Here is a 13,821-nt window from a genome sequence, read left to right on the forward strand (position 1 = left end):
TCAGCAAGTCAGATGTACAAAAGGGGCCTTCAGTCAAGGTCGCTGTGGCTGTGAATAGCAACTAGTTGTGTTTTTCCATTACACACATGATCCTATGTAAGAAACATAAACACAATGCCTGGCATGCTGCGCTCAATGCATCATGTGTATGCTCCTTGGACAATGTCTCCTAAATGTTTAGGATCATTCACTGTCCTCCCAAGGCATTTAAAATAAAACACTGATCCTGGCCTATAAGGCCCTACATGATCTGGGCCCTTCCTGCTCCTGTGAGCACTTTGCCTCTGGCTGTCCTCTGCTCTCTTCTCACTTTGCAGTCCTGAAGCTGGGCTGTGAATGCGGTAAGATCTTTCCCACCTCAGGGCTTTTGCACTGGTTGGTCCCCAGCAAAGTTCTTCCCCCATCTTCTCCTGGCTGACTCCTACTAGTCCTTAGGGCTCAGTTCAAATGCTTCTTCCTCAAAGAGATTCCTCTGGCCTCTCAAAGTAAAGGAGACCCCCCCCCCGCCCTTATTATTTTCTCTCATAGCCTCATGATGTTGTAGCTTTCCGTTTATGGCACTTATCACAGTGTTAGCAAGTTTATTTACGTGCTTGCTGGTCTCTGTTTTCATTTGCTTCCTCCACTGTATCTAAACCTCATCAAGGCAGGCCATGGCTTGTTTGTTGTTGTGTTCCCCATGGCCAGGTCATGCTTACCCGGTGCTTAGTGAGCGCTGCTCAATGCAAGTTTGCTGAGTGAACCAATCAGGGAACCATCTGAAATGCACCTCCGCATGCCCAGCTCAGCTCCTCGGTGGTCTCCTGGCCTCAGACCATCACCTTGGCTCTGCTTCAAGGGTGGTCTTGTCACCAGGCATGGGCCCTAACCCGCTTCTCTCGTCTTGCTTAAAAATCTAACCTTTATGTTTGACCTTATTCTCTTGTCTTCTTGAAACGCGCCGGTGTTCCTTTATCTAACACCTCAGGGCGTTGAGCTTATGTGGTTTTCAGCTATGTTCCAGGAAGAAGCTCTAAGCGACCACTGCCATGGGCCCAGCCGCGCTGAATCAGGCCGGGTCAGCCCAGGGTGCAACCACAATACTGGCAACTGCACTGGTAGGCGGAGAGTTCTACTAAAGTAACCTGCCGTCATCCTAAATTCTTCCCCTCTGGGAAGGGCCAAGCGGCCATTTTTAGGTCGTGTGATGTATGTAGACGCATGATTTCAGACCACGCATGTGCAAGCTTATGCCCATCTCTGCAAGTAATAAGGAAACTTCCTCTTTGAATATTCATTTCCTACCCCAAATAAAGATACCCACCTCCCTGTGCTGGGGGGTGGGTAGAGCATACCCTAGTGAAATTATTCCCTATGATCTCCATCTTCTTTGCTGCATGCAACAAATAAAAATTCGACTTTGTGAAACAACTATTTCTGGCACAGTTTAACTCCCAAGAAGGGACCCACATTTGGTCCGGTAACAGGGTTTCCAGAGTGAGCATTCACCACCTCTGCTCTGCTCCTTAGCCTACCACTCCAGGCTCTCTGCCCGTACCCACTCTCAGCTTCCCTCCAACGCTTCCCACAGCTCAGGCACCACGCCTCCCCGCGATCCCTGGTTCTCAAAGGGCAGCTGGGCTGGTGAGACTACAACTCCCACAATGCCCCGCGGGCCCACGCCACATGATTGGCTGAGCCTCCAGTGGCGGCCAATAAGGAGCGGCTTTGTTGGCTTGTGTCCCTGCACCCCCGGCAAGCGCAGGGCGCGCAGGGAGCCGCCGCTGGGCGTCTGCCTGTGCTCCTGAGCCAGTTGGCTTCCTTTTGCCCGCCTCTTGCCATGGGCAGCACGGAGAGCAGCGAGGGCCGCAGGGTGTCCTTCGGCATGGATGAGGAGGAGCGGGTCCGGGTGCTGCAGGGCATCCGGGTGAGCGGGCCGCCGGCGGGCGCGACCAGCGAGCACGGCCTGGGCCGGCGGGCGGCGGGCGCGGAGGCCGGGCCGGTGAGGGAGGTGCGGGTCGGAGAGCTGGCGGTCTCGCCCGTGAGTCCTCCCGACTCCCTGGTGGCGAGCGGCTGTCCCTCCGCCGTGTAGAAGAGGGAGGTGAGGCTCGGAGATGCCTGGGGTCCCCGGCCGCTAGTGGTCTCCGGCAGGTTTCACCACCACCCTGGCATCAGGTTGGCCTCGGGGAGAAGGAGTGGAGAACGGGACAGGTGGGGAGGCCATGTTCCAGCGCCAGGTGGCTTATCACAGACCTGAATTTGTCCCCCGCCCTAGTGCGCGCATCGTGTTCTGCGTACGGCGATGCTTCCAATCCTGGACACCTGCCACAGCCTCTCAACGCCGCAGCCAAGGGGCGCTTTGAAAGTCGTGAATCATCATATACCCGTCCCTCTGCTTACAACCCTCCACTGGATCCCCAGCGCCTTTAAACTGAAGAGGGACCGCCTTACCTTGTTTTACAAAGCTGTGCTGCCGACTTCTCTGACCACAGCTCATGCCAGTACCCTCACTCCCACTCCCCATCTATTCACTGGCCTCAGGACCTTCTTGTCTCTGCAAGTTGCCAGCTTGCTCCAAGCACACAACCTCTGCATTCGCTGTTTGCTCTTGTCCAGCTTTTCTTATATCTAGCTCTTACCATTCTTGTTGTAGTTCACATGTTATCTGAATAGCCTTCCTTGACCGCTCAGTCTAAAGGAGCTTCCCATCCCCACTGTCACACCTTTACTTTTTTCGTAGTACTCATCACCATTTGAAACTTCTGTTGATAACAAGCTGGTCACTGTGTTTCCTACTACAGTGTAGCCTCCTTGAGACTCAAGCTCTTGTCTGGTTCCCGGCTCCAGCGCCGGAACCTAGGAGAACGATAAGAGCGGCTCACATGTGAGTGCTCAGTGGGAGCCATGAGTTGTGTTAAACCCTTTACAGGTATCCTCTCATTTTCCACAGCCCTATAAGTGAGGGAGATTTCTATTTGTCCATTTTACAGATAAGGTCAGCTGAGGCACTGAGATGAAGTAACTCATCCAAGGTCACCTAGGTAACAAGTGGGAGAGCTGGGATTGAAATAGGCCAAGTCCAGGACTTGCTTATTAAATGCTTCCTTTCCTCCACCTGTGCCTGGCACATAGTGGGTGCTTTGTGAATAATTGTTGAGTAATTAAATGGAGGAACCCAGTGAAACAGGGACCAAGGTTAAATGGAATGCACAGAGCTGGATGTAGGTGAATTAGTTAATTAGGGAGGTGACTCAGAAAAAGATATGAGGAGGTCTAACCTCAGGAAATGCTCATTAGCTGTGTAAGATAAGATTAGCAGCTTATCTTCTGAGTCTCAATCACCACATTTTTTTAAAAAATGGGAGGAGGGTGTGATAACCCTGGGTGCTGCCTGATGAGATGAAGATGTGTGTGGAGGTGTTTAGAAAAAGTATAGATTATTTTGTGAGAGCCTCTATTCTTAGCACAGTGCTTAGCCCATTTGGTGCTTGCTAGGTGTTATCTAGTCTTGACCTGGCTCTTGGCAAAGACAAAAGGTGGTAGGGAGGAGGTGGCTTGTGTTGGAGGGTTGAGAGGCAAGAGCCTGAATTGGCATTTAGGAAGACACCCTTGGCTCTGATTGGGTGCTCTTCCACCTTTGTCACGTGATGTCCTGCTTTTGGGATGCTGGCAAGATAGGTCAGTTGGAGTCTTTTAGGTTGAGCGGAGAGTCCCTTTGAAGGTGACTTCCTCTAAGTTGACAGGAACATCATCTTTTTTGGGTGTATCAGACCAGGTGCCTTTTATTTCTAGTTCTCTTAATTCTGCAAAGTATAAATTCTCTTTTAAGATGGAGAATGAGGCCTAGAGAGGTTAAGAAATTTGTCTGAAGTGTTACCTCAGTAATTTCTGGGACTTTCGTCCAGACCTTTGTGTTCCAGCAACAGCCTTTTCTCATTACTCCAAGTTCCCATCCCCCAGTGACATGCAAGGCAGCGTGAACATTCTGTGACAGAGCTTCTACCTGGCCTGCAGGGTGCTGGCGCCCACTTAGTTCTACCAGAGACTATAAACTTGAGGGAGTTTTTCTGACTCACTGCTGGGCAAACTCATCAGAGAGAATAACTGCTTGTCTAGAGACACACAGTGGGTGGGCAGCCCCGTGCTCTGAGAGCCCCTTCCTTTCTTCCTTCCACCTGTGTGCCTGGTCTGAGAGGGAGAGCACAGAAAGGAGGTGATTGCAGTTAAGTGCTTTGGTGTAGGGGCTTTTTCTGCTAGCAAAGTTATTTGAAGGCTGGGGAGTCCACCATGTCTTTAGCCAGACAAGTGAAAAATCAGTAGAAAAGATCACTGAATGAACCAATGAGAAATTAGTTTAATAGAAGGTAGATGCCCAAGAAGAAAATGCCCCAGCTCCTTCAGAGAAAGTTAAATATTCTTAAAGACCACTTGTAATTAGTTCCCCCAGGCCTAGTCCTAGAAAGTGCTCTAATTCCCTTAAAATTAAAGGCCGTGGCCTTGCTAGTTTGCACACTTTTTTGCATAAATTTACATATCGAGTCCAAACTCTAATTCCTTGGAAGGGAAAAGATATTTAATTAATGCAAAATGCTGTAATTATATTTAACTTCAGTTTTCAGAGCAAGCGTGTGTGAAATACATAAAGATTTCATTTCAACCAGTACCTTTAGCCTCATTCTCCAGTAAGAGAAGGTACATACATGGCAGGAGTCTGAATGCTGACAAGCAACCAACTTCAGCTGGAATACCAAAGTTGGCCAGTTACTTACCAGGCACTGGGCCGGGCCTTGCAGAGACAACAAGGGACAAAGCACAAGGTCCCTACCCCCACGGAGACCTCAGCCCAGGCGGGGGAAGCAGACAAAAAGAAAGAAAAAAGAGGCAAAAGAATAAAAAAGACCTGCAAGTGCTATGAAGGAAACAAAAAGCATGCAAAGAGTAATGGGCTACTTGGTGGTGGTGGGATGGTCGGATGCTGCCTCTGGGAGGAGGTGGCATGGAAGATGTGCCTGAGCCAGCCATGGGAAGAGTGCACACATTTGCTCTGTGCTGCGTGTTCGAAGAGCACTGCCTCAGATATTCCGCATGCTGACCTTGTGAGATATTGTCTCCTCAGAGGTGAGGAAACAGGTTCAAGGAGGTGAAGTAACCGAGGGTCACAGGGAGTTAGAGGTAGAGCTGGAAGCTCAGATGTCCCAACTCCATAGCCCATTTGCTTGGCAGCCACACAGGGTGGGATGTTGGAGAAAGTTGGCCGGGTGATGAGATTGGAGAGCTGGTGGGCGCTGACTGCCAGCCAGGGCTGTTTACTGGTTACCCCGGGGCCAACATTGCAATTCTCAGATCAGGAGTAGAGCTTTGGAAAGATTTTATCTGATGATGGTGATTTTTCTGTTGTTTTTTTAAATAGTTTTATTGAGATGTATTTTACATGTAAAATTCATCAATTTCAGTGATCTGTTAGCAAATTTACAGAGTTGAGCAACTGTCATCACAGTCGGATTTTAGCACATTTACAGGAATTAAAAACATCTCGTGCCTATATGCAGTCACTATTCCCACTCCCAGCTCACCACTAATCCTTCTGCCTTCTCTGGGCGTTTCATGTAAATGTACTCATACATCTTATATGTTTGGCTCCTTTCACTTAGCATAATGTTTTTGGTATTGGTTCATTGATGTTGTAGCATGTATCAGTAGTTTGTTCCTTTTTATTACTGAATAGTATCTCATTGTATGGATATACTAATTTTGTTTATCCAGTCCCCAGTTGATGGACATCCAAATTGTTTCCAGTTCTTGACTATTATGAATAATGCTGCTATGAACATTTGCATACCAGTTTTTTGCAAGCATATGTTTTCATTTCTCTTGGATAGATACCTAAGAAGTAGAATTGCTGGGTTATTCTGTTTATGAATTTGGTGAGTTGTTAGGTTTCCCTTTTTAAGATACTGTCAGACTGCTCTAAAATGGCTGTTCCATTTTATGTTCCCACCAGCAGTATATGAGGGGTTCAGTTTCTCCATATCCTCACCAACACTTGTTATTGTTTGTCTTTTTGACTATAGTAATTCTAGTGGGTGTGAAATGGTATCCTTGTGCTTTGAAGTTGCATTTCCCTAGGAACTAATCATGTTGAACATCTTTTCATGTGCTTATTTGCCATCTATATATTTTCTTTGGTGAAATGTGTATTCAGATCTTTTGTCCCCTTTTAATAAGGTTGTCTTTATTATTGAGTTATAAGATCTCTTTATGCTGGTTATAAGCCCTTTATCATATTATGATCTGCAGATATTTTCTCCTAATATGTGGCTTCTCTTTTCATTTTCTTAGTGGTGTCTTTGAAGTGCAAACATTTGTAATTTTGATGAAGTTTAGTTTTATCAATTTTTTTCTTTTATTGATTGTGCTTTTGGTGTCATAGCTCAAGAAATCTTTGCCTAACCCAAGGTTATAGAGATTTTCTCCTATGTTTTCTTCTAAGGGTTTTATAGTTTTGGCTTTTATATTCAGGTCTATGATCCATTTTGAGTTAATTTTTGTGTATGTTGTGAGGCAAGGCTCTAAATCAGGGTTGGCAAAGTTTTTCTGTAAATGACCAGATAGTAAATACTTTCTGCTCTGCTTACCAGAAGGTCTTTATCACTACTACTCAACTTTGGCACTGTAGAGTTAAAGCAGACATAGGCAATATGTAAGCAAGTGGGTGTGGCTATGTTCCAATAAAACTTTATTTATAAAATTAAGTACTGGATTGGATTTGGCTTGAGCACTAGAGTTTGTTGAACCCTGATCTAAATCCATCCTGTTTTCATGGAATATCTATTTTTCCAAACCCAGTTGTTGAAAAGACTATCCTTTCCCCATTGAATTAATTGGGACCTTTGTGAACATTAGTTGACCATAAACATAAGTGTTTATTTCTGGACTCTCAATTCTTTGAAAGTTCCATTGATCTGTATGCTGTACGTCTATCTTTATGCCAGTACAACACTGTCATGATCGTTGCAGCTTTGTAGTAAGTTTCAAAATTGGGGAGTATAAGGTCTCCAATTTTGTTTTTAAAGATTGTTTTGGCTCTTCTGAGTCCTTTGTACTTCCATTTACATTTTAGGATCAGTTTGTCAACTTCTGTAAAGAACCCTATTGGGGTTTTGATGGGGTTTGTATTGAATCTATAGATTTCTTGGGAGAGCATTGCTGTATTTAACAATGTGGAGTCTTCTAATCTCTGAATATGAAATCTCTGCATTTATTTGGATCTTTTAAACATTTTCTCAGCAATGTTTTATACTTTCAGTAAACAAGTCTTGCATTTTTTCGTTAAATTTATTCCCAAGTATTTTATTATTTTTGAATTATTAATGGAATTGTTTTCTTAATTTCATTTTTGTATTCGTCATTGCTAATATAAAGAAATACAATTGACTTTTGTATATTGCTTTTGTATACTGCAACCTTGCTGAACTCATTTATTAGTTCTATTAGGTTTTTGTGTGTGGATTCCTTAGGATTTTATATAGATAAGATCATGCTGTCTGCAAATAAAGACACGTTTGTTTACTTCTTCCTTTCCAATCTGAATGACCTTTCTTTTTTTTTCTTGCCTTATTGCATTGGCTAGAATCTCTAGTACAACATTGAATAGAAAGTGAATGTCCTTGCTTTGCTTCTGAACTTACAGAGAAAATGTTCAATTTCCCACCATTAAGTATGTTAGCTGTAGTTTTTTCATAGTTGCCTTTTATCAGATTGATGACTTTATTTTTTAATATTCTCCATCACCCCTTCCTCTCTGTCCTTATATCCTGTTTTTCTTTTGTAAGCTCCTGGAGTGCAGAGACTCTCTTATTTGTTACAGTCTGGCTCGTTAGTATGTGCACGTTGGATTGCATGCTTGGGTTAATGAATTGGCAATCTTTCTTTTAGCCAAGCTGGTGATCTCTGCCAGCTGTGTGTGAGAATCTTACACTTCTGCTTCTTACTCTTCAAGGGTTTAATACAAACCTGTTCCATATGTATGCAGAAAACTTCCTTTTTCACCTTGCTGTTGCCCAGCAATATACTTCTCGAATGTTTCAGCGGGAACATCAGTGTTCCTTATCATACTTTTTACATTACATCCTTCATGTTAGTTGACTGTTTAGAGTTAGTGTGGTGAACAAAAGATCTCAGAAAACCTGGACTTGAGCCCTGACACTCAAAGGGATAAGTTTCTCTTCTTATTTGCAAGATGGAGGTATGTGGCAGCACCTCTGTACACCTGTTTAGTGTAGGGAGCTTGAAGGGGCTGGGTCACAAGTCCTCACCATTCTTCCCCAGCTTTAATGCTCCACCTGCCTGGCCATTTGGGTGAGTGCAGTTGGTGGGGCCATAACAGGAAATGCCAGCTTAGAAAGCCAAGTAACAGAGGGCCAAGTTCTCTACAGCTTTCCAGTGAATGGCATTTGGGGACCTGGGTGTCAAGTCCAGCACACATTGCTGGCACACACCGTGTGCCAGTCCTGGGCTAGGTGCTTTCTCAGGTGTTATTCTCTTTGATGGTCCCCAAACATCGCATCTTCTGACACATGATGAGATATCAGAAAATGAAATGGAGCCAGTTCTGCAGGGAAGTAGATTACTTTAGGTCTCTGCGTTCCCCCTCAGCTGCTGAGGAGTAGAGAGTCATCCTGAAGATGGGATGGTACGAAGACCCAGGCAGCTGTGTGTGGACTCTCCCTTGGTGCCGTCCATTCATCTGGCTCAGGGGTTCCCAGATTCACTGTGTGGGAGGAGGACAGTAAAGGGCTGGCTGCACAACCACGCTGTACTTTAGGGGCAGATTTAGCAACTTGCAAAGGTTATGTGAACATCCTTTAAATTTTCTCTTAATCCTACTATGGTGTAATCAGTAATAAAATGTAAATGATGTGAGAGTTAAGGTGATTTCCACCTTACCTTCTCACTTTAGAATATAACCCTCATATAGATGAAATTCCATTGTAATATCCCCTAACTATGTCACAGTGTAGTGTTGAAGATCTTTCTATGTAAAGGATAAATCTACAAAGTAGTGTAAATATAAGGATAGCGGTTAGCAGTAGCTCCTACTAAGTTCTTCTGGCTTGGTCCCTCATTTGGGAGGTAAAGATGCTGCCCTGAAAGGCCTCTTTGGTCCCTCGGTTTCCAGTGCTGCCTTTTCTGTCTCTCGGAGGGAGGTTGCTGCATGCTCTGTTGCAACAGCTCTGGTTTCCGGGATCTGGCCTGCAGTCTCTGCCGTTTCTCTGTGGCTGGTAGAGGCTTCAGAATGTTTCCTAGTTCAGCCCTTCTTTCCCTTCTGCACCCTGTCCCTTGCCGTTCTCTTTCATCCTTATTCGTGAGCTGAGGATTTCTGGGTTCTTAATAGCCAACCCAGAGCTGTGCCGAACGTGGCTGGCCATGTCTCCTCGCGTGTCCCATGGGCGCATGTAATTCACTGCATCCAGTGGAACTCACCCCTGTCCCCTCCTCTGCCTCCCTAGAAATTACTGTTGTTTCTTATTTGTGAATGGCTGCATACAGACAGTCCCTCACCCAAAAAGCTGGATCCTGCATTCCCTTTTTTCTCTACATTTAATGACAAATCTTGAGTTTTCCGTTCCAACCATTTCTCTGTTTTATCCTCTCTTCTTTATCCTCACTAACACTTTATCTCAGTTCAGGCCCATTCTGTCTTCCCCTTGACCGTCTGATAAATTGTTCTTTCTCCCAATAGGCTTGCCTCCCACAAATCTATACCTCCTGTTGCTAGCAGAGTAATTTTTTTTAAAAGGTAAATTTTACTTTTGAACAGGCTTCAGGCAAATGGTAATAGAATTCCGACAGTTCACAAGGAGGTGCATCTCCTTTCCACCTTGTTTGTCAGTCCTGCTCTGAGGCAGCCCTGTTATTAGCTTGTCGTGTCAGTGATTGTTAAGAGTTAAAGCTGATTGTGTCACTCCCTTACTTCACATCCTTACATGCTTCTAGTTGCCTCTAGGTTCAAGGCAGATTCCCAGGCTTGGCTCACGAGGCCCTCTGTGTGCTGCTGATGCCGCTTTCTGCCTGTCACTGTGCACCCTGGCAGGGACGATGCCTGCTCCAGTTGTAACTAAGCTGTTTCATGCCCTGCGCCTGTGATCTGTTCTCCTCTGTCTGCAGTATCTTGTCTCCCTCTGACTAGCTAAATTTCTCTTCGTCCTCAGGACCAATTCAAGTGTTACCATCTGAAGGGTGCCTTCTGTCCTGTCTGTCCCCCACCCGTTGATGGTCACTGTCCTGGGTCTTGAAGACTCTGCTCACATCACAGTGCTTACTTCTCTGGGCCAAGATGATCTCTTCCTCACTTACTCCCTTACTTCCCCACAAGTGGGAGCCATGTCTCTTCGACTCTGTCCCTAGCATCTAGCCCAGAGCTGGGCACAGGTCAGCAAAATCCTTGTTGGACAGAATTTTAAGCCACTGGCTCAGTTTTTCTTGCCCCTAAGCATGAGTCCAGAAACTTTGTGGTATTAATTAGTTTGAAATTAATTGCCAACACTTAAAAATTGAAGCCTTTACATAAATTCAATTTTTAGCTTTTTTGGGGACAAAAAATCAAAAGTCTGATCCACATACCCATATGGTGACACTTTCTTGGAGTTATGAGGTAGTTGACCTCTTTAGGGGGCATATGCTCTCACCACTGTCCCCACCACGTTGTTCTTGCACTGTTTTTTGTCACCTACCAGGACCATTTTATTCATTTTTGTCACTTGCCTGACCCTGTGGCCATCTGTGTAGCCATGCTCAGGAGGTCCCCAAGGGCTCTTCTTGTTCTTACATTCTGGGATTTAAGTCTGTGGTAAGCAGCCAGTGGATCTAATTTCAGCTCATGGAAAACTGAAGGACTAGTGAACAGAATCTCCAAGGCAACAGCCTGAGGCATGGAGAGGAATCTCTTTAGAATCACAGGGTTGCGCAGTGCCTCTGTGGGGTTTGGGGTGTCCAGGCACTGTGAGTTGCTGACAGACCTGACTCCCTGCAAACTTGTTCTTCTGGAAACTGCCCTGGGTGCTCAGGCTGATTGGAGCAACCCTAGGCCCAGCTGGGAGAGAGCAGTGAGCTGCAGTTTATCTCCTGGCATCCACTGGATCCTCAGAAAATGTTGCACTGAGTGGCTGTGCAGGCCTTGCTCCCTGCTGGCTCAGCGTGTAACCTTGGGCAAGCTGCTTCTCTGTACCAAACCTTCTCCATCCTTACATGAGGAGGAGGATGCCTCTGCTGCCTGTAAGCAAGCTGATGCTGTGAACTCATTTATGAACATCAAAGCATTCATTAATGCAAAGAATAATGCTTAGGAGGCTGCCTCCACATTGCTGCTTCTCAAACGTGTCTAGATGAGTAACATTTTAAGGCTAAAAAGTGCTAATTTTCATGTTGACATTCTCTTAATTTAAGTAGGCTGTCTGTTTTATGAGTGCATACATGCTCTCCCTCCACCCCTTACTCTAGGGTTCAATTTTGTTGTTAATGCTGTCGAGTCAATTATGTCTCCTAGCGCCCCTGTGGAAAGCAGAGCAGAACACCGCCCCATCTGTTTGCACCATCCTCTCATCTTTCAGTGCTGTATTGGACAATGCTGCACTGCTATTCATAGGATTTTCATGGCCCATTTTTTCAGAAGTGGGTGGCCAGGTCCTTCTTCCTAGTCTGTCTTAGTCTGGAAGCTTTGCTGACACCTGTCCATCATGGGTGACCCTGCAGGTATTTGAAATCCTGGTGGCACAGTTTTCAGCATCACAGCAACACACAGCCACCACAGTATGACTGACAGATGTATGGTGGGATTCCCTAACTGGGAAATGATCCTGAGCTGTGCAGTGAGAACACTGAATCTTAATCATTAGACTACCAGGGCTGGCTCCAGGTTCAATAGAGTACCATAAGTGGGGAGAAATGGGACTTGCAAACATTTTATTTTTTCTTGAATTGGCCTTTAAAAGGACATGGTTGTTGGTCACCCCAGAGAGGCTCTGTGTTACTGCCTTTACTGTGTGAGGGTCACTGTCAGGTGACCAGGGCTTGAATCTGAGTCTTGGCCCCAGCACTTCAGACTTCCTGTGATCTGGGGCGAGTTGTTTCACCTCCTGCCTTTGATTTCTTCATCTGTAAAATGGGAATGCACCTAGCTCAGAGCCTTGTGTAGGGGATGAAGACAATTCCTCTACCCTCTAGGTCCTTCTGGCTGGTCTACGAATTAAGTTGACATAAGACACACTAACAGGAGAAAGTCAAACAAAGCTTTATAACATGTATACGTGGGAGAAAGTGAGGAAACTGAGCAACTTGCCAGAATGGCCAAGGGTGCCACCTTAAATATCATCTTCAGCTAAAGACAAAAGAGGATATTGGGGGTAATGGTTTGGGACTTCAAAGGGGAAGAAGGTCAAATTTTCTTTCAGAGTCTTTTGTTCTTAAAAATAATCAAGGCAGAGACACATTTTGGATAGCCAATTCTGATCCCCCACAGTCCTACCTCTGAAGCTTTAAGAAGTTTCATAGTCCGGAACCTGAGTTGGTAGATTGTTCCATCTCACTGAACATATTTCTTAGTCCTGATAATCAGTTAAATTCATTTCAGGAGGCAGGGATGCAGGTGGGCTCCCAAAGTTAGGCCTATATCATGTAAGCAAGCAATCAGGTATTTAATAAGAAACATTTCTATGGAAACAAAAAGAAAAACAAGGTTAATGGTTGGAGCAAATTATAAGCCAGTTTCTGAGTCCAGAGGACAGTCAGTCAAGATTTCTAGATGTCGGGGTCAAAGCATCTTTTGCAGTTTGAAATGTCTCAGATGATGTCATCGTGTGTTCAGGTATCTTTTGAGAGGCTTACACAGTAACAAGCATGCTATTGTAGTGATCTCCCTTAAGTTTATATTGAGTTGTCCAGCTTTAGTTTGCAGGGCTTTAGGAAAAAGTGTGGTTTCATTTCTCTGTGATTTCAAATGAAAATGATGGGAAAAAAATTGAAATGTTAGTTTGGAGATTTATAGCCAGATATTCCAGGAAACTAGAAGAGTTCAGGATCCAGTCCAGTTTATAGGTAGAAAACAAAACTCTCGAAGACAATTTACAGAACTAGAATCTAATATCCACAAATGTGTATTATATTTTTATTACTGAAACGTAATTTTTCTCTCTAAAATCACCTTCATTTTTCCCAAAGATAGCCAAATTAAGACTAACTGGTTTGTATAGTAGCTCTAGTTTTAATAAGCTTGGCCCAATTATTTACATAAGAGCAGCAAGAATAGCACTTGATCATATAGGCTCTTCTATTTATTTATTTTTTTAATTTTTTTTTTAAAGATTGGCACCTGAGCTAACAACTGTTGCCAATCTTTTTTTTTCCTTCTTCTCCCCAAAGCTCCCCAGTACATAGTTGTATATTATAATTGTAGATCCTTCAGGCCCTGCTATGTGGGCTGCTGCCTCAGCATGGCCTAATGAATGGTGCTATGTCTACGCCTGGGATCAAAACGGGTGAAACCTTGGGCCACCGAAGCAGAGTGTGTGAACTTAACCACTCAGCCATGGGGTTGGCCCCGATATAAGGCTCTTTTTATTTTTATTTTTAAAGATTGGCACCTGAGCTAACAACTGTTGCCAATCTTTTTTTCCCCCTGCTTTTTCTCTCCAAATCCCCCCAGTACATAGTTGTGTATTTTAGTTATGGGTCCTTCTACTTTTGGCATGTGGGATGCTGCCTCAGCATAGCCTCACGAGCAGTGCCATGTCAGTACCTAGGATCCAAACCAGTGAAACTCTGGGCTGCTGAAGCAGAGTGTGTGAA

The 13,821-nt window shown here is 44.8% G+C and overlaps 1 protein-coding gene across 5 annotated transcripts in view; it reads left to right on the plus strand.

The window, feature by feature from the left end:
- Positions 1 to 1,712: 1,712 nt before the first annotated feature.
- CHCHD6 (coiled-coil-helix-coiled-coil-helix domain containing 6) overlaps positions 1,713 to 13,821 on the plus strand; it is a 252,155-nt gene continuing 240,046 nt past the window's right edge. For 4 of the 5 annotated variants that reach the window (XR_011427148.1, XR_002800467.2, XR_011427147.1 and 1 more), the window contains exon 1: positions 1,729 to 1,906. Coding sequence is in view for 2 of the 5 variants with exons in the window: in XM_023619849.2 (XP_023475617.2) it covers positions 1,820 to 1,906 (87 nt within the window). In the remaining 3 variants the exon portion in view is untranslated. Of the gene's footprint in view, positions 1,907 to 13,821 lie in introns of all 5 variants that reach the window. The other variant, XM_005613810.4, reaches the window with a different exon arrangement.

This window comes from Equus caballus, chromosome 16, assembly GCF_041296265.1.
Source record: "Equus caballus isolate H_3958 breed thoroughbred chromosome 16, TB-T2T, whole genome shotgun sequence".
In the NCBI taxonomy this organism is placed as follows: Eukaryota; Metazoa; Chordata; class Mammalia; order Perissodactyla; family Equidae; genus Equus; species Equus caballus.